This window comes from Balaenoptera acutorostrata, chromosome 7 (genome assembly GCF_949987535.1).
Source record: "Balaenoptera acutorostrata chromosome 7, mBalAcu1.1, whole genome shotgun sequence".
Taxonomy (NCBI): Eukaryota; Metazoa; Chordata; class Mammalia; order Artiodactyla; family Balaenopteridae; genus Balaenoptera; species Balaenoptera acutorostrata.
In genome coordinates, this window is record NC_080070.1 from 24,207,806 (window position 1) to 24,231,045 (window position 23,240).

Here is a 23,240-nt window from a genome sequence, read left to right on the forward strand (position 1 = left end):
TCAGGTCCCACTTTTGTTTAAAAAGTGTGTAAATAAGTTTACATATGAATGGAGGACAGTGTAGAATACACTTCAAACTTAAAACAGTAGTGACTCTTGGGAACTGAGATCGGGGTAAGGAACAAGCTAAGTAGTGTGCTAGGGTTATATTGTCTTCTCTACTGATCCAGTGTTAGGTCCTCTGTTACTTAAGAGTGTTTCTAGAGTCAGGGTCAAATGTATTCTCGTTCTTACATTTTTTTCAGTGGTTCGAAATCATGCCACATAAAACTAAATATTTTAGTTTGCTTTATGCTTGGACCACGACCTTATTATATAACTTTTCCCCTATAGTTCTTTTTTAAAAAATATTTTTAAAATAATACTTGATATATACAAAAGAATAAATTTGAACATTTAACTTTTGAAACATAGTTAATACAGTGAATATTTTTGAATTCACTGCCACTCAATCTAAGAATAACCTAATGAATAAGTTGTGTCTTTGTGCTTTCCCAACCCTGCTTTTATAGCTCCCCCCGCCCCCCCGCTCCCCCCCCCGCAGAGATTCTAAATGTCCTTGTTTTTCTTTATTATTCACAGAAGACCAATATGCCTTCACTAAATTTATCCAACCTCTCAACTGTACTGTCCTTAATAGAAACCCTGGAGGCCTCCCTCCTTGAACCTTCTAATATTCTCTAATTTGTATCAGTTGCTCTTTTGATCTGCTCCCCAGCTGTCACCCTGGGACTTCTCTTTACTCTGCTTCTGGATTGGTTTAACCATTTTTTTTGACCTACCTCAAATACCTTCCTCAGAAGGATATGTGGGAAATAAATATTGAATGCATGCATTCCTGAGAAATGTTTTTATTTCATTCTTAAACAATGATTTAGCCAGGTATAGAGTTCTAGGTTCACTATTCTTTTTTCTTCAAAATTTCTAAGACCTTGCTTTCTTATATACTGGCAGGCATCATTGCTAATAAGAAGGTGGATAAACTGATTTTTGCTCCTTTCTAAGTTATCTTCTCCTCTCCTCCCCCGAAGCTTTAAGAATCTCTGTTTAACCTTAGTATTCTGAAATAGCACAATGATGTGTTGATACTTGTTGGGCCCTTTCATTTTAGATAGTACTTGAATATCAGAAAAAAGATGGAGAAAATTTCCGTAGACTAAAATAGGGCAGGGAACACATGGAATTCCATTTGGAGGGACTGGTATGGAAGAAAATATGAATTTTAGAAGTCATATGACCATGATTGAGGTACAAAAAGGCTGATTTGCTTGGCATATAAGGAAATAATAGTCAGAAATAGGAAGATTGATGGATGTTGTCTCGTTGAAGGCCATGACTATTAGGCTGTTACGTATTTAAAGTACATGTTCAGAAACAGGCTATAATTGCTTTCCTGTTACTTGGATTACAGCTTAATGATCAAACTTCTTACTTCCCTACTCCTGCTACCTCCCAGCAACAGGATAAGACCTCATCCAACCTACATGAAGCTGCTTCAGACTGCGTATGCTCAGCTCTGTACGCCATTGAGAATGTGGAAACCAACTTGCCATTAGCCATGCAACTTTTTCAAGGAGTCCTGACATTGGAGACTGCCTATCATATGGCTGTGGCACGTGAAGATTTAGACAAGTGAGTAATTATTAAAGGCAGTAGACCTGGATTCATATACAGTCTGGTGTTCTTTTAAGTCACCTTTTATTATTTATCCTTTGTGATTCTTCGTGACTCTGTGTAAATATATACATTGCATCCTCAAGATGCTCTGCTATTCTCATCTGAACCAAGAGTGGCAAATCAAATGCAGAGGGAGAGGTTGTGATCATGGAGAGTAGTAAGTTTTTGCACTTAAAAGGGTAAGGCTCTAAGAATTAGGGATGACCTTTGAAGTATCAAGTTTGATTTGATGGGAATTTTATTCAGATGTTTTAATAATTGAGAATTTTAACTGACTTATGAGTCATTTGCTTATATGTATAAAAGTATGTGATTTAAGGAAAGATGTTTGTTATGGAAATTGTGATACAACATGGCAAATAATCACTACATGTCCCTTAGGCTGAGGATTGCTTTTATTTATTTGATTAACTGTGTCTGTGAGTATGTACACATAATATCCAGATTTCTGACTTGATGTTCTCATTCCTCTTTCATTTACAGAGTTCTGAATTACTGCCGTATTTTCACTGAACTGTGTGAAACTTTTCTTGAAAAAATTGTTTGTACTCCAGGCCAAGGCCTTGGGGACCTACGAACTCTAGAACTGCTTCTTATCTGTGCAGGACACCCTCAATATGAGGTAGTGTTTATTCTATGCTAATGCCATTATTTTCCAAGTTGTTTGTCACATATTATCTGCATTCCATTTTCTCCTGTCCAGCTTTTTATTTGTGGGAAATTATAGTTTTATTTTTAATTAATGTGATGGGGAGTTTCCTCTGTTTTGAATTTTTTTAAAAATACATATTTGGGCTTCGGCTTTGATTCTTTTCTATTTTCCTACTTGGTTAGCTGGGCTGACTGGTATAGGAACCTGTTAGAAAAAAAGCCTATTACTTTTCCACTGAGGCCCCCTCTCTAGCGTCAGTTATTCTTTAGCGCTTTATAGCTAAAGAAAGCATACCAAATCTTAACTGTACCTCCACAAGTTTTAACATAAAAAAGTTTTCTCCAAATTATGGATGAAAATGAGAATGGCATTGAAAGGACTTAAAGAGTCTTCTTCATCCCAAAATTTCTAAGACATGCTGCCTCTTTTAAGTTTGCTAGATTAAAAGAAAAAAACCCTCCTCTTCTTCAAGAAGCTTTATCTCCTCTTAATAGTATAAGAAGTGAGAAAGAACTCCCAAGCTGGGTTAGCTCTATTTAAATTGCTCCATTTTAGATCATTGATGGGAAAGGATGGTAGGGCCCCTCTTAGGGTGGGGCTCAGTAGTCCTGTGAGTCTCAATCCTTTTTCTTTGATCATATAAAAGATAATGCGTATTTGTTTGACGTAATCTCATGAGGATATCTAGATTTTGTTGAAACTTAAAACATTTTTGGGCAGAAATATTGTACTACCTAATAATTATCATTCCTCTGAACAGTGCCATATGTAGGATGAGCTGTGGTTTGTACAAGTATTTGTAGATGGTTTATCTGGTGAGAAGTGTTTTAATCTCAAAAATAAAATGAAATAATTTCAGAATTTAGGAAAAAATACTTTTAAAGAGACTTCCATTTCTGTATCTGTTTCTCTAAATTCAGAATCCAATATACTGTTGGAGAAGTTATCCCAGGGCTAGACAGAGAATGTAAAGCCAGTCATCTCCTAAATGGAGTTTTGGGCCTAACGTGGAAAGATAATTTGGGAGGATAATAATAAATCTGCTAGAAAAAAGGTGGCTTCTTAACTGGTTTCACTCGTATTGTTTTAAAGTGTTTCTTTCCTATTGGCCCTAGTAATAATAAAACTGCCTTCTTTTCTTGTTCAAATAAACCATCTTTTCTCTTTCTTTTTATTTGATAGGTAGTAGAAATTTCCTTTAACTTTTGGTACCGATTAGGGGAGCATTTATACAAAACTAATGATGAAGTTATTCATGGCATCTTCAAAGCTTACATTCAAAGGCTGCTTCATGCCTTGGCTCGCCACTGCCAGCTGGAACCAGACCATGTAAGTTTTCTTCTCTACTTAATCAAGTCTTGATTTCCTCTTCTTTTCAATGCTAACTTGAAAAGGAACTGAAAAGATAGAGAATAAAGCTAATGGAATCTGCAGGTTTTCTGTCACTCTAGCTTACACTGAAGAAGTCAGTACCAGTATAATGAAGAGTGCTAGGTCTATGTAAAAAGAACTCAATCCTGCTGAGCCAGTAATTCTTCTGGGAATTCACCTTAAATAATTATGCAGAAGAAAAAAATTGCTATTTTATGTACAAAGCATTATCTATAAAAGTAAAAAATGGTAAACCCACGTACAAGAGTATTAGAAGAGGAAATTCCCTGGTGCTGCAGTGGTTAGGACTTGGTGTTTTCACTGCTGGCGGCCCAGGTTCAGTCCCTGATCGGGAAACTAAGATCCCGCAAGCTGTGTGGCATGGGCCCCCCCCGCCACAAAAAAAAAGAAAAAGAGTTACATATATTATTATGTAGCATTCTGATGGATCATAATGCAGCAGTTAAAAATAATAACTTGAGGTAGCAATAGTTGGTATGCTAAATGAAAAAATAATGTCAGATTTTATAATATGTATTTTTAATAGCATAAAATATGTGGTTGGATTAAAACTAACACAAAGGTGAAATATTTGTGTGAGGATGTGGAAAATAACTTATGACTCCCCCCTGACACATATGTGCACATTTTTCTTTATATTACTTATACTAATTTTATAAGTTAAAATAAAATATAATCCATTTGCTTAGAAGAAAATATACTAGAAATATTATAAAACAGTCCATTGGAAAACTCTTCAATCTCATTCTTTGCTTAGTCACTTCAAATTTTGTAGCATTTATTTCATTCTTTTGGTTGGTTGGTTTAATATCCCTGTCCTTCAACCTATAACTTGGAGTGGGTTTTTTTCCCTATTGCTTACTATTAAATCTGACATGAAAACTGTCTATTCATTTTAATGTTAATGTTGTTATTTGAGTTATGGTATTTTGTATTTCCACAGAACCTTAGTGATGATTTAGTTTAGTGGTTTTCACTACTTTTTTTTAAACTAAGGAATCTTATCTTCAACTACATATTGCTTGGAAGTCTGATAAGTAAATAAAAGCCGGGCTACTCTGGTTTAAATGGCTCTGCTTGCTTGATCTGTTTCTTCCCTTTGCTAGTTCTGTGACACCATTTCCCTGGCAGGTAATTCCTTACACTTGTAGGTGTATAGTGCTTTATAATTCATTATCTCATCTGAGACAGCCATTGTTTCCTCCTCATTCCTTGACTTTAATTTTTTCATCTTAAAGCAAGGAGGTTGAACTAGATCAGCAATTGGCAATAATACTAAGGGCTTTTCCCAGATACCCATGGTCCAAGATTCTTATACATGCCCATAACCATCTCACAATTGGTAAGCCTTAGTTTACTCACAGGAGGGTGTTGGAATAAGAAAAACTTAAGCATGAAATGTAAATGATCTCTGTATTTTTTTTTTTAAATTTTATTTATTTATTTATTTATGGCTGTGTTGGGTCTTCGTTTCTGCGCTAGGGCTTTCTCCAGTTGCGGCAAGTGGGGGCCACTCTTCATCGCGGTGCGCGGGCCTCTCACTATCGCGGCCTCTCTTGCTGCGGAGCACAGGCTCCAGACGCGCAGTCTCAGTAATTGTGGCTCATGGGCCCAGCTGCTCCGCGGCATGTGGGATCCTCCGGGACCAGGGCTCGAACCCGTGTCCCCTGCATTGGCAGGCAGATTCTCAACCACTGCACCACCAGGGAAGCCCCGATCTCTGTATTTTTTAATGAAAAATTTCAAATATACAGCAAAGGGAAAATGATTTTATAAGTGAATATCTGTATACCTACTACCTAAATTCTACCATTAATATTTTATTATACCTGTCTTATTATGTATCTGTCCACCTATATAAAATTCTTTTTAAAGTCTAATATTCTATTCTGTGTCTAGTTCTTGTGATAATGGTTGATTTTGGTAGATCTTGAACCATAAAGCTTCAGAGGCTTATTCAGTAATAAAAAGCTAGACCTTATCTAGATACGCTAATAAACTTTTTTTTTTTAATCGGTTTTTTAATTTAATTAATTAATTTATTTATTTATTCTATTTTTGGCTGTGTTGGGTCTTCGTTTCTGTGAGGGCTTTCTCTAGTTGCAGCAAGCGGGGGCCACTCTTCATCGCGGTGCGCGGGCCTCTCACTATCGTGGCCTCTCTTGTTGCGGAGCACAGGCTCCAGACGCACAGGCTCAGTAGTTGCGGCTCACGGGCCTAGTTGCTCCGCGGCATGTGGGATCCTCCCAGACCAGGGCTCGAACCCGTGTCCCCTGCATTGGCAGGCAGACTCTCAACCACTGCGCCACCAGGGAAGCCCTAATAAACTCTTAAGTTACCACCTCTTGTAGGTCACTTCCCACCCCCATCACTCCAGATTTTTCCAACAACAGGCAAGATGTAGCTGGGACATGCAAAAAAAGAGAAGCGTTTCTAATAGTCAAGGCAGAGGATAGGTTGTATTGACTTGACACACCTAAAAGTTTGGAATACCCTCTATAGTAAAATGTCTTTGTGATTTAGGCGATTCATCTTTTTATTCATTGGGACTGGACTGCTTAATGGCTTTTTTATTCTTGATTTTATAAAGTAAATGAAAGCCTTAGTTTAAAACAAATGTTATCTGATTTGAAATTTCAGGAGGGGGTTCCTGAGGAGACTGATGACTTTGGGGAGTTTCGGATGAGGGTGTCAGACCTGGTGAAGGACTTGATTTTCTTGATTGGGTCTATGGAGTGTTTTGCTCAGGTAAGCCTGTTTGGAGATTCTTAGCAGTTTTACCAATCACTTTAATTGTGTTAACTTCTATGTCTTCTCTAAGTGTTCCATCTTTTTCTTCAATCTTGATGGCTAAATGGAACAGTAGATATGCAGGTGCCTAGCACACTGCCTGGCATATAGTAGCTATGTTTGTTTAGTATCTTACAAGCCAATTGCAGTGAACAGTTCAGTTATGGTTTACACTATAATCTTGCTAGTGAGAGTTGTTCCACTTGTTCAGTTGAAATGGAAGATCATGGATAAGCCTTAAAGCCCCCAAGATACTTACAGAGAATTTGGACCTAGCCAGGAAAATAGACAAGTTTTTCTGCTTTAATAATTATGTATCAACTCCTGGCAACTCTTAGTTATTTGGCATTTCCTTTATTCACATTTATGGTTAGATTCCTTTGCAGTTTCATCCCAGAGGTGACTATACTAGAGTAGAAGAATCATAGTCCTGTGGTTTTCCTGACAATCAGTGAGTAACATTTTACATCATAAGGTTGCAGTGATCACCATTCCACATCACTTAACATTAGCATAATGTCAGGTGGTTTTCATATTGCTGGATCATGCTCTGAATCCTGAAATACTAGTTTTAATGCTTTGTCAGCAATACTGAACTAACCTAATTTGGGGGGATGGGTAATCCAGGCATTTTGTGTATTTTGGGGCATCATCTGATCTAGAAAGTGTTAATAAAATTATAACTATATTTCTTTATATTAAACAAAGTATGTTTCTTGACCTAACTAGAAAGGGTTGGGGATTCTTAGAAAGCAGATTTAGTGAGATCCCCAGATCACAGGCAGATGACCTGTGCTCAGATTTCAACTCTTCTCTCCCTGGCTCTGCGGCTTTGAACAAGTTACTTGTTCTTCTCCAGACCTCAATTTACAAATTTACATAAATTATTAGTCTTGTCCAAGATGTGAACTGTGGGACACCAGTCTCATGAGATGTTCTTTGCCAGAAAAAACAGTTCTGTCAATTAAAACTGGAAAATGACTTAAATAGTATATTTAAAGGCTCTGTGAAGTCGTACAAGAGAATTGTTTAATTTTATCTTAACTAGCAGTGTGTTATTTGACTACAGAAATCTGATTTAGACTAACACCCAGTCACATTCCACTGATGGATATACCCTGGGAAGTTTCTGGACATCTCTGAGTATTCTGCTTGGTCTCTCCCCATCTCCCCTTGCTTGGACATGGTATTGTAATGGGTGCTTCAGAACAGCTACTTTTTAGGAATTTAATCTATGCTACTAGTGTTGATGCAGACAAGTAGTTAAAATAATAGAAATGTAAAGCCAATGCATATGCCAAGGTTTTACATTATATCTCATTTTTAAGTGTGTTTGTGTATTTATGAGTTATTATCAGGACCAGGAAAAGACACTCGTGTAATATGTTTTGTTTTCTCCATAATACTCATTTTGTGGGGGTAGACGATAATCTTGATATACTCTTGGGGACCTAAATGAGTTTGTTTCAAATATTAAAATAGTATTACTTAGAGTTAGTGAAGATTTGAGAAATGAAGATACTATTTTTCCCTGGCTCTGAGAGATAAATTTAGAAACAAGGGGCTAGATTTATTTTAACTAACAGAGTTTTTTGTTTTGTTTGTTTTGGAATTCTATTCTGTTTTCCTTTTAATGGATCCATAATCCACCTCTTCTTCTCTAGTTATATTCTACTCTGAAAGAAGGCAACCCACCCTGGGAGGTGACAGAAGCGGTTCTCTTTATCATGGCTGCTATAGCAAAGAGTGTTGATCCGTGAGTGTCTAATAAGTCTTTTGCTGGGAACTCTTAATATCAGAGGAAGGAAAATTACAACATTTTTCTCGTATGGGATATGTTTGGAAACTCTTAGAACTTCTTACTTCTATAATGCTGTCTAGTCTTCTGACTTCTAGAGTCTAGTCCAGAGTAGCATGCATTGCTGATATCCATGTTTTAACCACATTTCCTAGAGTTAAAATTATTTTGTTCTTGATGCTAGGAAAAGAATGCTGATTTATCTTCCCAACCTAGGCTCCCTTGTGCAAGTTGGTATAATCAAAAATTTGTTAGACTGTTAAATTGTTGGCACTTGCTTAAAAGCATTTGAATAGGCATTAATTTGTCTCTCACCTGCTTTTGTGACCTTGGGTGAGTTATCCTTAACAAATATTTAATTATATTGTTCTCCTTTTTTCCGGTCTTGGAGAGTCATTTGTAAGTTTCAGAGAGGCAAGGCATAGGTACCATTTCACCTAAAAGAATAGCAAACTCTAAAGGGCAATTATTATTTTTATTGTCATTGGAAAATTTTAAATTATTAGAGTTTGATTTCTAATTGCTTAGCATAGAAATTCTATTTATTATTTCAACATGAATCCTTAAAAACAATTTACTTTGTTCTGTGAGTTTATAAATCGATGCTAGTATCTGTCAAGTTTTCCTGTATTGTAATCAGATGTCTGCAGTTGAGCTCTCTGTCCATGCCTTGGTTGGAGAGATGGTTAAGGCATGTATTCATAAAATGTACAGTGCTTCTTTCTTAGCTGTCTTACAGGGTCTAGTCAATGAAATCTTATGTTGTTTCTAATCCAGTAAATATTTAAGGAGATAGAGTAGGTTTGTTTTTCTCTATTAAGAAGTTCTGGTCCTGAATCACATATCATACTATTTGCTCTTAAACCCATTTGGTATCTTTCGGAACCTTCAGTAACAGTCTGAAGATTATTACACTAATAATCTAACTGATTTGTGTTGGTATGAGAAAGGATGGGAAGAGAGTCTCAATAATTAGCTTAGTGCCCATAGGAAGCATAAGGCATAAATGAGAGAAGATTTTATTTTGTTTTTTGTTTATGCACATTTCAAGCCAACTGCATGATTACAATTTTTTTTTAGTGTATGAAGGACTTAATAGACTTAGTGTATCAGCAAGGAGTGCTCTTGCACTAATCCAGGATTTATTTGCATTTTAAACATCTTTCATTTCTGGATTACGTTCTACCACTTTGGGGGCATCCTCCACTCTGCTTAAAGAACTTCAGCCAGTATTCTTGGGGAGTGAAAAAAAGAGAAGGAAAGGGAAAAAGTTAATTCATGGAGCTGTGGAAAGTATTTGGATAACTTTAATTTTCCCTCATGTTCTAAGTCAGGGCACCTTTATTCCTACAGCTTGTGTTCTTGTTTCTTTAATTAGTGAGCTGGCCTACCCATGCTTACCTGTTCTTAAAGTATCCATTATCCAGCTATAAGAAATCTTTTGGAGAATAACAACTAATAGCAAGTGGTCTAGAATTATTTATTCATTCATTTAGCCATTCAGCAATATTTATTGAGTGCCCACTGTGTGCCAGGCACTGTTCTAGGTGCTGCAGATATAGGAATAAATAAAATGGATTCATTAAAAGAAGACATTGATCCACAGTAACTGCCTGCCTCTCCAATTTGAAGAGCCTTATTTGATAGCAGGATGTGTCTTTAGACACTTCACTGACATTCAGAAGATTAAGGAGCAGTAGTATGCTTCTCAACTGAAACAATGATATCTTCCATTTCTGTCTTTTCCCCCTTTTTGAGGGTTAAAAAACTTTCATACCAGATGTTAAGCACTTTTATCCAAATGGTTATTTATTTAGAAAGAAACCCTTTAGCAATGATTTGTGTCATTGCAGCCTGTTTTTTAGCCAGAACCTAACCTCTGAAATTGGTAACTCTGAGTACTTGCCTTCTAAACTCAGGGAGAACAATCCAACACTTGTGGAGGTCCTAGAAGGAGTTGTCCGTCTCCCAGAGACCGTACATACAGCTGTGCGATACACCAGCATTGAATTGGTTGGAGAGATGAGCGAAGTGGTTGATCGAAATCCTCAGTTCCTTGGTATGTGTGAACACTCCCCTCTGCAGCTGCTGCTTCTGATTTCTTTCTTTCTCTCTCTTACATTTGCTTTTGTTTTCCTACTTTCTCTTTTATTGATAGGTAGAATGTTTCTAGACACTGAGACTAAATATATGAGTTATTGCTTAGTTGATACAACATTTTATAATCTGATCAGACTTTGGAGAAAGGACCTTTGAAAGATTAGATCTCTAGATAGGGAAACAGTTTGCTACTAGTACTCTGCTTCAACATAACTATTTCTGTCTTTGTTAGGCTTTGGCATAGGCTTGAGCTAATCAGACTGTCCTGTAGTTCTAAACTAGAAGCTGCTAATAGGCTAAAGCAAAGGGGTGGGGGGTGTTATTTCAGTGTTAAATACATGCTCCATTTAAAAACTAAGAAATATTATTATTATTATTTTAAATTTATTTATTTTATTTTTGGCTGTGTTAGGTCTTCGTTTCTGTGCGAGGGCTTTCTCTAGTTGTGGCAAGCGGGGGCCACTCTTCATCGCAGTGCGCGGGCCTCTCACTATCGTGGCCTCTCTTGTTGCGGAGCACAGGCTCCAGACGCACAGGCTCAGTAATTGTGGCTTACGGGCCCAGTTGCTCCGTGGCATGTGGGATCTTCCCAGACCAGGGCTCGAACCCCTGTCCCCTGCATTGGCAGGCAGATTCTCAACCACTGCGCCACCAGGGAAGCCCCAAGAATTATTATTGAAAATAAATAAGTACAAACTAGAATGAAGAATGTTGTGTTATATAACCTCTGGCTGCCTTTACTGACTTGAAAAAATAACTAAAGATCATATAAAATAACTTTAGAATTGAAAGTAAATTTAGAAATAATTTCTTCTAATCCCCTCATTTTGCAGATGAGGAAACTGAAATCCAGAGAGACTAAATAATTTATCTAGGTTAATATATATTAAGTTCACCTGATATTCAAGACTGATATATTCTGAGAATTTTAAGAATTCTCAAATTCGTGAATATCATTAAGTTTGTGCTGTACTAATCTTTTTTTTTTTTTTTAATAAATTTATTTATTTATTTATATTTATTTTTGGCTGTGTTGGGTCTTCGTTTCTGTGCAAGGGCTTTCTCTAGTTGCGACGAGCGGGGGCCACTCTTCATCGCGGTGCGCGGGCCTCTCACTGTCACGGCCTCTCCCGTTGCCGAGCACAGGCTCCAGACGCGCAGGCTCAGTAGTCGTGGCTCACGGGCTCAGTTGCTCCATGGCATGTGGGATCTTCCCAGACCAGGGCTCGAACCCGTGTCCCCTGCATTGGCAGGCAGATTCTCAACCACTGCGCCACCAGGGAAGCCCTGTACTAATCTTTATTGCCACCTTTCGACTTGATTTTATTTTACACGTGATCTTTTTTTATTGACTGAAACTCTTACTTAAAAAGAGGTGTGTGTTCCTATTTTCTTGTTTCTGTATACAGAGCATATAAGATAGATAGGCTTATTACATCATAGCTGAGCCACTTTCAAGTTCAACATACCATTTACAAATTTTTTCAAAATACCTATTTTCTAATTCTTAAATCTCTTCACTTCCATTATCTGTCTCAAAATTTGGCTTTCTTTTCTGAACACTTCTTCCACAAAGAAACTAAGTGGGTTTATCTGTTTGTTAAGACTTACCATTCAGTACCACCTGTAGTATCTCATTCAAATTTGTGCCTCAATTAGAAGACAAATTGCTGAGTGTTCATACTTACTCTAGAATAGTCAAAAACACAAATATTTAATTTGAGAATCATTGAAGCCTATAGTATTAGAGTTGTGTGGGCTAGGTTTTAGATTCTAGTTCTGATTCTCATGCTAAACAGACCTTTTTTTTTTTTTGTGGAGGGGAGCAGGTTCATGCTGGGTTGGTGCATTGTTTTTGTCATTAGACTAGAAATGGAGATAACTTTTAAATGGGCTTTCAGAGATTACTTCTTTTATAAGGTTTGGTATGCGGTTACTCTGTAGTACACATAAAATGCTCTTTAACCATGTATGATTTTTCTTAGGGTTTTTTCATAGAAAAACATTCTGATTTTTATGAAGCAAGGTAAAGGATAACTAGGATTTGCTTTATAGGAATTCGCCTTTGTAATCACTTTTCTTAGAACACTTACATTTGGCAGAAAGTAAAACATAATGAATTAATTCTTTTAGAAGTGGTAAAGATCCATCTGTGTGGTTTGGGGGCCTTTTATAATTATAAAGAAGCAAGTATAAAAGTGTCAGCTTTAGATAACTGTCATTGTCCTGATTAATGTAGACTGCTTTTTTTTTTTTTTTTAACAAAGTGACTAATCTCTGAGTATAATGGTACTCTCTGAGCTTTATCGTTTTTCTTACATTACCCTATTAATACTTGATGGTTATATCCACCAGTGGTTTCAGACTGAATCAGTGCTTTTCAAACCGTGCTCTGTGAAGCCCTAGCAACAAGCAACAGTTGATTTCCACAAGGAAAGAAATGGAAGATAAATAGATAGGACTCTCTGACACCACTTGTCAGTGAGATCAGCTCCATTTTTATATGTAAAAACATTGGAGTTTAAACACATTTCATTTTTTAAAAATGGTTCTTTTGCTTAAAAAGTGAATGTAAAAAAAAAAAGTGAATGTAAAACCTTTGTTCTAACAAATAGAAATTTTTCTTGAGTTTCAAATAACGTAATCTTTACGTATGGATTTTCTCCTTAGACCCTGTGTTGGGCTATTTGATGAAAGGACTGTGTGAAAAACCTCTGGCTTCTGCTGCAGCCAAAGCCATTCATAACATTTGCTCTGTCTGCCGAGACCACATGGCTCAGCACTTTCATGGACTCCTAGAGATTGCCCGTTCCCTTGATTCCTTCATGTTGTCTCCAGAAGCTGCTGTGGGCTTGCTAAAAGGTATTTACTTAAGATATTAAGAAGGAACAGTCTCTAAGCCAATTCTAGGGGTTATATCAGTTGTATCCCACTTTTCAGTGCAGTTTACTCAGTTATGGGGAAGGTCACTCAGAGGGGAGGGTGTTGATTATGTGTACATGCATTCTTAGAATATTTTAAGGCTATGTAACTAATACAAAGTGCTTACAGTATTTATAGCACGAACCTAGATTTTGGGTGGAGACAACACATTGGAACTAAACATAGTTCCTTTTTGAGTTGGGGCAAAGAATAAAAACGGAGACCAAATAAGCATTGCTATACCAAAGAAGTAAGTGGAAATTTAAAGCTAGTGTGCCTGGCTCAGTCCTATAACTAGAAGCCAAGGGTTCTGGTCGCTTAATGGTCTTTAACCATTACTGATCAGTTTACACTGATCAAGAGGCAAACAGCCAGGGTGGTGGTGAAACTCAGAGTAATGGAAGAACTAGAGATATTATGCTAGGGGAAAAGACTTAGAGGAGACTTTAACATAGTGGCTATTTTTAAATATTTGAAAGATTATCTTAGAAAAGAGGGAACAGATTTATTTTATGAGGAATTGATTGTTGACAGTTTACTGGCTCCTAGAAAGAAAATGCTTTGTAACCATACTTTCTGAAAACAAATTGGGGTGTCCTGTGAGGTAGTGAAATCCTTAAAGCTAGTATATCAAATAAAAGATTGAGCAATCTTTTATTGGGGTATATTAAATAAAAGATTGGGTAATATGGCCTGTGCAGCATCTTTTAAGTCTCTGTGAGTGGCAGACAGCCTTGTCCAGATTAGATGACTGTTAAATGTCAACTAACTGTTCTTTCTCACTTCTACGGTCAGGTTCCCTACCAGCCAATGTAACTATGCATTTTCAAGACAGATTTTCTTTTCTTTTCAATCTTCTTTTGCCACATTTTCTGGCATTAAATCAGGTCAGATTTTTCTTAACTACTGCCAGTGGGTATCGCTGCCATCTTGTCATTTTCTAGTGAAATTTAACCTTGATGCTAATGTGACGTCTAACTTATAGTAGAATGTGGCATCCCAGCTATATCAGTGGTATCTTCTAGATATAGGAAACTTATTAGTAACATTCTTTTCTATAGAGATGAATTAAAAGGAGAAAATTGTATTTGTTAGATTTTTTCCCCCTAGTTTTAAATAAAAAATCTAATTCGTCCATGGTTTATAGACTGTCAAGAAAAATCATTCAGTTTTTTATTCAAATGTGAAGGTTTATGGATTTATTACTGTTTATTTGGGGGGAAAAGGGAGAGGGGAGATTTTTGCAACTATTTAAAAATGAAAGAAAGACAAACTTAACTATTACTTTTCTGTTCAAAGCACTCATTTAAGTCTTTGAAGAATTGGAAGTGGGGCTATGTATTTAAACATCTTTAAACCAATGGCTGCTGAGGAGAAATAGTTTAATATTAACTTCAGTTGTAAATGTCAATGTGAAAGTCAGTATGGTCTTCTAAGCCAAATGAAGAAAAACCCAACCATAAATAACAAACTATTATAATTTAAAAACAGTGCTGATCTTTTTGAAAGAATGGAACCAGTCAGCCTTTTCTGTTAGCTATATGATGTAGACCAATGAATTACCTCAGTTCAGCTTTTATTTTCTTCATTTGTATCTTCTTTTGTCTTTCAGGGACAGCACTTGTCCTAGCCAGATTACCTTTGGATAAGATTACTGAATGTCTTAGTGAACTATGTTCTGTTCAGGTTATGGCATTGAAAAAGGTGAGTCCAATTAAGTAAGGGGTGAAACAAATATAATATGTTTACATGTTAGAAAGGAAAAGACAAAATTTTTTATTTGCAGGTGATCTTTTATCTAACCAGAAAAGCCAAGAGAATGAACTGAGAAGTTATTAAAATTAATAAGTTTATCAAAGTAGCTATATATATGAAATAAGTATTCCAAAATCAGTAGATTTTCACTGTATCAGAAATACCATTTACAAGATGACAGTGGGAAAAACACCATTCAAGTTAACAACTAAAACCATAACCTACCATGTTTCCTTGAAGAGTGTTGTAAAAATGTCAGCTCTTCTCATATTACTTTTATGGTACAATAGCAATGAACATACCAGTGGGATTTTTAGGAGAACTTGACGAAGTGACTCTAAAGTTTATCTCTAATAATATGCTGGTAGAAGTATCTAAGAAATTTTAGGAAAGAAGAGTAAGAGGTGGCAACTTGCCTTACCTCTTAAAATATATTATAAAGCTATAATGATTTTGAAGCTTTATATTATAAAAGTATAATATAAATATATATTATATAGTATAATACATATAATCTATATTATAATGTATAATGTCTACAATATCCTAATCATTGTAAAAGTAAATGGGAAAAAATTAAATGATACTGTTTTCCACTCCACAATGATCATATAGTAAAAGTTAATATGCATTCCTGGCCAGGATGCAGTAAGATGGAGGAAAATAATTTGCTAATATGAATTTAAAAGTTTTTACCATTTTGAGTAACTTTTAGGAATCTGTTATAAGGAAATAATCAGAGATTGAGACAGAGGTTGATGTACAAGGGTATATATTGCAGTGTTTGCTGTAGGTTTGTATGTGTAATGACTGGGTGTTAATATCTGTCTCTTCAGCTGTTGTCTCAGGAGCCCAGCAACGGCATATCCTCAGATCCCACTGTGTTCTTAGATCGCCTTGCAGTGATATTTAGGTAAGAAGAGAGATGCCAGGTTCCTGCCCTGGGTTAAAAGCTCAAATGAGACCATTATGTATTGAAGTAAGGAAGTGTTTTTTCCTCCAACTTCCAAGTACCTCCTATAAACTCCCTCTGTCAGGAGACTAATTTAGTCCTATTAAAATTGCAAAGGCAAATACTAAGAATTTATTTTTGGTAGACCTTTGTCAAAAGACCCTTTAAAATGTAATTAATTCTCTAGGTCTCTAGATCAGTGATTCTCAAACTTTAACATGCATCAAAGTTGCCTGTAGTACTTAAATTACCAAGGCAACAGATTGCTGGGTCGCATTCCCAGAGTGTCTGATGGATTGGATCTTGGATAGGACCCAAGAATTTACATTTCTAATCAGTTCCCAGATGTTGTTGCTTTTTATTCCAAGGACTACACTTTCAGAGTCATTGCTATATAGTGTATGGGTGCAAAAAAATAATGAAGCCTCTTCAGTAACCAGGTGAAATTAAACTTTCTTTGAAGTCAAGAGGAGCGTAATGATTAAAACAGCATTAGAGTGACAGTGTTCAAAGAGTGATCCTTTCTTAGTTGCATAACATAATTTGTGAGTCCTGTAGGTATAACTGGAATATCAGTTAATAGTTGCATAAAAACCTATGTGGAAGAAATTAAAACTGAGGTGTTGTTTTAGCTTTTTAGTTCTTGTCTACAAGTATCTTTTTCTGAGTTGGTATAATGCTTTCCTTATATAATTAGGGGAGCCCTGTTGCATACCATTCTGAGAGCCTATTAACAATAACTCCTATTTCACAATAAATGAAAGAAAATCTGCAAAAGGTGGACATGCCCTGATTTTTAAAAAATTAGATTTTTATTGAGTTGCTATTGAGCTTTTTAAAATTAAAGAATTTTGTTCCTTTGAAGAGGTAGGTAGCTAATCGTAGTGTTTTTTTGTTTTTTTTGGTTTTTTCCTGCTTTCCTTCAAATTAGTGGATTCTAGAACTAGACAAATAGTTGGATTGGATATACTGTGGGTGGGCCCATGTTGTGTATCATTGGATTTAGACTAGAACCATGAGAAACATCTTTGGTAGACTAGGGTTCCTAATGCTTTTGCCTTTTAATGCTGGGAATGAAGCAGTACTTAGTTTCTCATAGTGGATTCAGACAATCTGAATATATTTATTAGTTTGGAAGAAACTACATATTCAGGTTTATTAAGGGAAAAAAGATGGAAAGGATAGTTGTAGCGCCCCACACCCACAGCCACGTAGCCAGAGTTGGATTGAATTTACATGTTACAGTAGAAGAGGCTTAAAGGTGAGAAAAAATTGATGGGATGATTAAAACTGTGCTTGTGTTTGAACAGAGTGGGAGAAAAAGGTATTGAGTCTTAAAAATACTCTGGTTTTCTTTAATTGGTGAGAATGATACTAAGTAAACTAACAGGGATTAGGGCCCTGGGTCCTTGATGAAATTGCTCTTCTTTCGCTAATTTGGGCCATTGTCTTTCCCCAGGCACACCAATCCCATTGTGGAAAATGGACAGACTCATCCGTGCCAAAAAGTCATACAGGAAGTAAGTGCTAATGTATGCCTGTGGAGCTTCCTTTTTCCTTATAAGGCTCTGGGTAACTAAAGTGTGAAGGTACTGTCTTCTAGGTTCACAGGAAGATTCAATTTGTTGATATGCTTTAAATATCAATGAAAAGAGGAACAGAACCATCCAGATAAATATTTTTGATTTTAGATTTGGTAAGAAAACAGGCTGTAGGGAAATGCACTGAAAGGCCAAAGTAGGGAGAGATTAACTGTGTGAATCTTATTGTTGCTGGGAGGCATGATCATTACCGGCAAAATGTTTTTGACAAAGCCAGTTAGCCATCATAGTTAGTTTCCTCTTTGATAAGGTACTTCCTTTGTACTTTTTTTAAAAACTGAGGGTAATGTGAGGATCGGAGGGCATGTTTTGAGAAGTCCTTTTCAGACCTCAGGGGGGAAACACCAAATATCCTTAAGTGTTCAGTGATATCAAATCTTGCCATTTCCTTAGCTCTAGTCCTTTTGTTCAAGGTCTTCCAACTTCTTGGAACTGTCTTTAAATATCTCTTCCTCTATAATTCATTCTGCTTCTTCCCATCCTAAATCAGGAAGTCCAGAATTTAGGAAAATATGTATCTTTGTCTTTTCGTAAAGTTAGACATGCTCCTCTTGTGTTGTAAAGAGTCATTGTGCTTCCGTTAAGAAGTGGTTGTTTCAGTGATGGGTAGTGTATTGAACCTCAGCACATTTACACACACCCACTGACCAGAATCAGACCATGTGTGTTTCTATAAAGAAAGATTTTTCCAAATTATTTAAAAGCCAAATAAGTTGTTACCAACTTGGGAGCATTTTTTTTCAGCACTTAGTTGTTCATTTTCTTTCTGTGCTCTTTTCACTTTTGACTCAGATATGGCCAGTTTTATCTGAGACTCTAAATAAGCACCGGGCTGATAATCGGATTGTAGAACGTTGTTGCAGGTGCCTCCGTTTTGCTGTTCGCTGTGTAGGCAAAGGATCTGCAGCCCTGCTGCAGCCACTAGTCACACAGGTGAGTTCTCTACAAGAGGGAAAATGTAGAGTATACAGAATTTTGAAATAGGAGCCTTTTAGAACAAAAACTCTGCTGATGAAATGAAACATTTTTGTATTTCTTAAATACAAACTAAAATATATTTGAAAGAGATAAGTAGTGCCTGTGGTAGGTATGTTATTTATAAGGCAAATAGCCTGTAATCTGTTCTGTATAGTGATAGTCTAAATAGCAGCACATTTCAGTGTGGAATTCAGAAATGGGAATGACTTTAATGCTCAGCTCTTATATACCCATGTTAAGCATTTTATGTTAATTTCCTTTTTAAAAATGTGGCAAGTCAAACTTTGCTATTTCTGGCCCAAAGAGGTATTCTTCTTTCTTCACCATAGTTAGTTATTTACATAAGTCTTATTTGTCGAGAAATAAATTTGACTCTTTCAGTCACCAAGATTGGTATGTAATTATGATGGTGTGCCTCACTGTACATGGCTCTCTGAGATCATATTCATGTCTAGAATATTCTGTATGAGACACCTATGACTAGTGACTTAATTCACTAAGTAATTTATGTTGGTGTGAACCTTACAGCAGGGCCGGAACTAGATTTAAGCAAGTGAGGTGCCATGGGCACAAAATTGACGGAGGTGAGGCAAAGTGCCAGTCCTGCATTTGCAGGACTCTGAGCAAGTACCTTCTCAAATTTTGCACTCATGCTGTGAGGAGAACTACCACAGGGCTTCAGGCTAGACCCCACCCAGCCAACCTGAAGTGACCCTTCTCCACCTGGGCATCTATCAGGCTGACTCTGACAGTGAGTGCCCCCTCAAGTTCTGCCTCACTCTTAAGGAAGCTCTTACCCCGAGCCAGGGTCATGCTGTTGCAGTGTCAGTCGGTACTTACATGACCATGCCTCCTTAAATTGTAGATTTGATTAAAGTTTGTACAGGTAAATATTTTAACAGAATTTTAATTTTTAGTGATTTTCTGCATTTACTGTACCCTGAGTACAACAGTATATGTTTTGCATTTAGGCTGTGTCCACCTCTGGTCAAGTGTCCCCTTCAGTGAAATACGTTCTGGGTCCATTACAATGTGATTTAACTCCCCTTTGCTATTGGAGGATACCTTCATGACTTTTATGTTATTCTTTTATTCCAGTAGCATAGGGTAGCATCTTATGTGACAAAAATCCCATAAATTCGAGGTCAGTAAACTACAGCCAGTGGGCCTGCCACGTGTTTTTGTAAATAAAGTTTTACTGAGAGATAGTCATGCTTATTCATCTAATTATTGCTTATTGGCCATTTTTGTGCTACAGTGGCAAAGTTAAGTAGTCAAATGATTGTAAGGCCGGCAGAGCCTAAAACTTTTACCATCTGGCCCTTTAAGAAAAAGTTTGCCAACCCGTAACTTATATCATTCGTTAAGTACAGCATATAGTTTTGAGTATACAACACTGAACAGATTCATAGCTCCCATCTCGTGTTCTTTTCATGGTATATGCTGATAAGCGCCAGTTACTCTACTCTTCTGCTCCCACCAAGCTCAAAGAATTGAATTTATATAATAAGATGAATACATACGTGTTGCATGGGCTTTTTTTTTTCCCTTTTGCTGTACCACGCAGCTTGTGGGATCTTAGTTTCCCGACCGGTGATCAAACCCTGGACCCATGGCAGTGAAAGTCCTAACCACTGGACTGCCAGGGAATTCCCATGTGATGGCATTTTAAATAGATGAATGTACGGTGGCCTCTTAATTTTTGGAGGATAGTAGGGTAAAAATCCTAAACAAATAATTTAATTTAAATATTTATATTATATTAAAATTTTTATTCTGTAGAGATTCAGATATCTTGATTGGAAACGCTGTTTTTACTCAAAAGATTAAATAGAGGGGTTTAGAAGCCAATTTAAACAATGCTTTCAGAGTCTCCTCTAATATGAAGGGCATTGGATATTTTGTTCCTGCTGTGGTTGTTTTTTTAAAAAAGAATTATCTTTGATGCAAATAAGAGCAACTTGTAGGTTGGAAAATTAAGGTATATTGTTAGGGTTTTGTAAATGTTACACAAGCCTTGGATAATAACTCTTTAATGGTTCCAGCTTGAAGTAAATATTACACAACCCTCCTACAACATTGTTTTGGAAAGATAAAAAAAGGTCAAAGGCTTGAAAGAACTCTAAATAGAGTACTTGAAAATAATTGAGGAATTGAGCCCTATGTTTTAGAAAATGTTGCCAACAAGCTTTACTACGTTGTCTTAAAGAGAAGAGACCAGTGTATCTCAGAATTTCTTCCTCCAGACAGCTACCTAAGCTGATACTTTTTTTAAAAATTAATTAATTACTTAATTAATATTTATTTTTGGCTACGTTGGGCCTTCGTTGCTGCACGCGGGCTTTCTCTACTTATGGCAAGCAGGGGCCACTCTTCGTTGCAGTGCGCGGGCTTCTCAATGCGGTGGCTTTTCTTGTTGTGGAGCACAGGCTCTAGGCAGGCGGGCTTCAGTAGTTGTGGCTCGCGGGCTCTAGAGCACAGGCTCAGTAGTTGTGGCACATGGGCTTAGTTGCTCCACGGCATGTGGGATCTTCCCAGACCAGGGCCCGAACCCGTGTCCCCTGCACTGGCAGGCAGATTCTTAACCACTGCGCCACCAGGGAAGTCCTAAGCTGATACTTTTTGAGGGGTAAAGAATTGAACTAATTGGGTTTTCCCTTGGCAGATGGTGAATGTTTACCATGTACATCAGCATTCCTGTTTCCTGTACCTTGGTAGTATCCTTGTGGATGAGTATGGCATGGAAGAGGGCTGTCGGCAGGGACTACTAGACATGCTCCAGGTATGTTTTCTTGGAGGGTCTAAAGGCCTAGCAGTGTGTTCTTCGCCATGTCTTTAATTCTGTTGCTTCTTCATATTTCCTTCCCAGGCATGATGATGTCCTAATAATAGGGAGGTAGAACTTCCTAGTTGTTCTCTGGACAGGCCTGCTTGGGAGAATGAGAGAGAGATTGACCACACAAATGTACTGGTCATTACAGTTATTACTGTCTGATTTATGCTATCCAGAGATAGGATTTTTTTGGAGGGTGGGAAGTGGGCAAGTGGATTTAAAATAAAGGATCTCTAAGCTCAAGCACGATTCTGTTTTTAATTTCTTGCCTGGAACAGCCAATGAACTAGTTTACTTAGGAGGGATGGTCTTAGGGTAAATAGCAGACATTGGAAAAGTCTCCTGATACACTGCTTTTACCCTCTCCTATTCACAGGGCGGGGAAATATATTAGGGAGTTAAATCATAATGCTCCTTTTCCCAAGACGTCTTTCCCTTTAAAATTGACATTTCATAGTTATTATTATTAAAACATCAACTACTCCCTTAGTGGACCAGACCATATCTAGTACATAAGCACAGTCTTCACTTTCAGAAGCTTCTAAAAATTTGAGGTGACATCTACCCAGTTTCATCCACAGAAATCTGTACCCTCAACCTCTTCTGAAATGTGGACTTCATGTGTGAAGACTGTTTTTGTCAACTGAGAAAGATTTATATCTTCCCTTTCTTGATCTCTCATCAAAGTCTTTTTCTTTTCTTACTTATCTGTGCTTTCCCTCTTTGTTCTCTTTGTATATGTTATGATATTTAGCAAGTCTGAATCCCATGGCATTAATTTACAAGCATTTGTTTTAAAATCACTTCTTTTCTAGGCACTGTGCATGCCCACCTTTCAGCTCTTAGAACAGCAGAATGGGCTCCAGAATCACCCTGACACTGTGGACGACCTATTCAGGCTAGCCACCAGGTCAGTCCTTCTGAAGAGCAACCCTTTTTTTTTATTGCTCATCCTCATCACTGCTTGATCTTGTCACCTAACAGTTAACTGTTTCCTTCTCTGTAAAGTGAGATAAGAGGAGTAGGTAGATTAATGGTTCATAACCCAAAGTTAAATCGTGAACCAGAATATTCCCATAAATGAAGAAGAGTTGGATGAGAACAGGGGAAAATAACTGATTTCCTTGTATGAAGGAGGGAACATGCCCAAGACAATAAAAATGAGCTTTGCAAGAATATTTGACTAGACAGTCTGTAGAATCCCATGTAGTTTTAACATTTTATGGTACTATGATGTCATGCTTTACTTAAACTTTTTCCTTGAGAAGCTTAGCATCCTTTAGATATAATCATATCTCAGAATAAAAAATCCTTAGGCTTTTAATGTGCCTTAGAAGTTATCTGGTATGTACTTCCCACCTCTACCCCTAGCCAGCCACCCCACTTTTTGCTTAAATTCCTTTTACTAGTAACACTGACATTTATATTCATTCTTAGTCCTTAGCTCAGGAATTTGAACCAGATCAGTTAGTAATGAACACTGGTTTTTTTGTTAATTTTTGGACAAGTTAGAAAACCCTTTTTTTTTTTTCTTTGTGTGTGTGTGTGTTGGTATGAGAGAATTGTTGGGTGGGTTGTCAACCTGTTTTCCTGGTGTGTTCCTTGAAAAATCAATCTCTAGAGATGCTCTTTACACAAATGGTTGCCTGGTAAAATAAATTTGGAACTGTGTTTTATCTTTTTCTTGGAGATTCTCTGTAAACATTAGAGGATCCGAGAAAACTGAGTGGAAAGTATAGAGTTCCCATATACCCCTAGCTTCCCCCCTCCTTCCCCACAGCCTCCCTTAC

At 37.0% G+C, this 23,240-nt stretch overlaps 1 protein-coding gene across 4 annotated transcripts in view; it reads left to right on the plus strand.

Annotated features, from left to right (window-relative positions):
* TNPO3 (transportin 3) overlaps positions 1–23,240 on the plus strand; it is an 83,139-nt gene that overhangs the window by 40,982 nt on the left and 18,917 nt on the right. For all 4 annotated transcript variants that reach the window (XM_007177182.3, XM_007177181.3, XM_057550068.1 and 1 more), the window contains 13 exons: positions 1,457–1,632; positions 2,161–2,299; positions 3,512–3,658; positions 6,362–6,469; positions 8,176–8,267; positions 10,229–10,368; positions 13,080–13,271; positions 14,944–15,035; positions 15,923–15,999; positions 17,498–17,558; positions 18,432–18,572; positions 21,283–21,399; positions 22,266–22,360. In XM_007177182.3, coding sequence (XP_007177244.1) covers positions 1,457–1,632; positions 2,161–2,299; positions 3,512–3,658; positions 6,362–6,469; positions 8,176–8,267; positions 10,229–10,368; positions 13,080–13,271; positions 14,944–15,035; positions 15,923–15,999; positions 17,498–17,558; positions 18,432–18,572; positions 21,283–21,399; positions 22,266–22,360 — 1,577 coding nt within the window. The remainder of the gene's footprint in view (positions 1–1,456; positions 1,633–2,160; positions 2,300–3,511; positions 3,659–6,361; positions 6,470–8,175; positions 8,268–10,228; positions 10,369–13,079; positions 13,272–14,943; positions 15,036–15,922; positions 16,000–17,497; positions 17,559–18,431; positions 18,573–21,282; positions 21,400–22,265; positions 22,361–23,240) is intronic.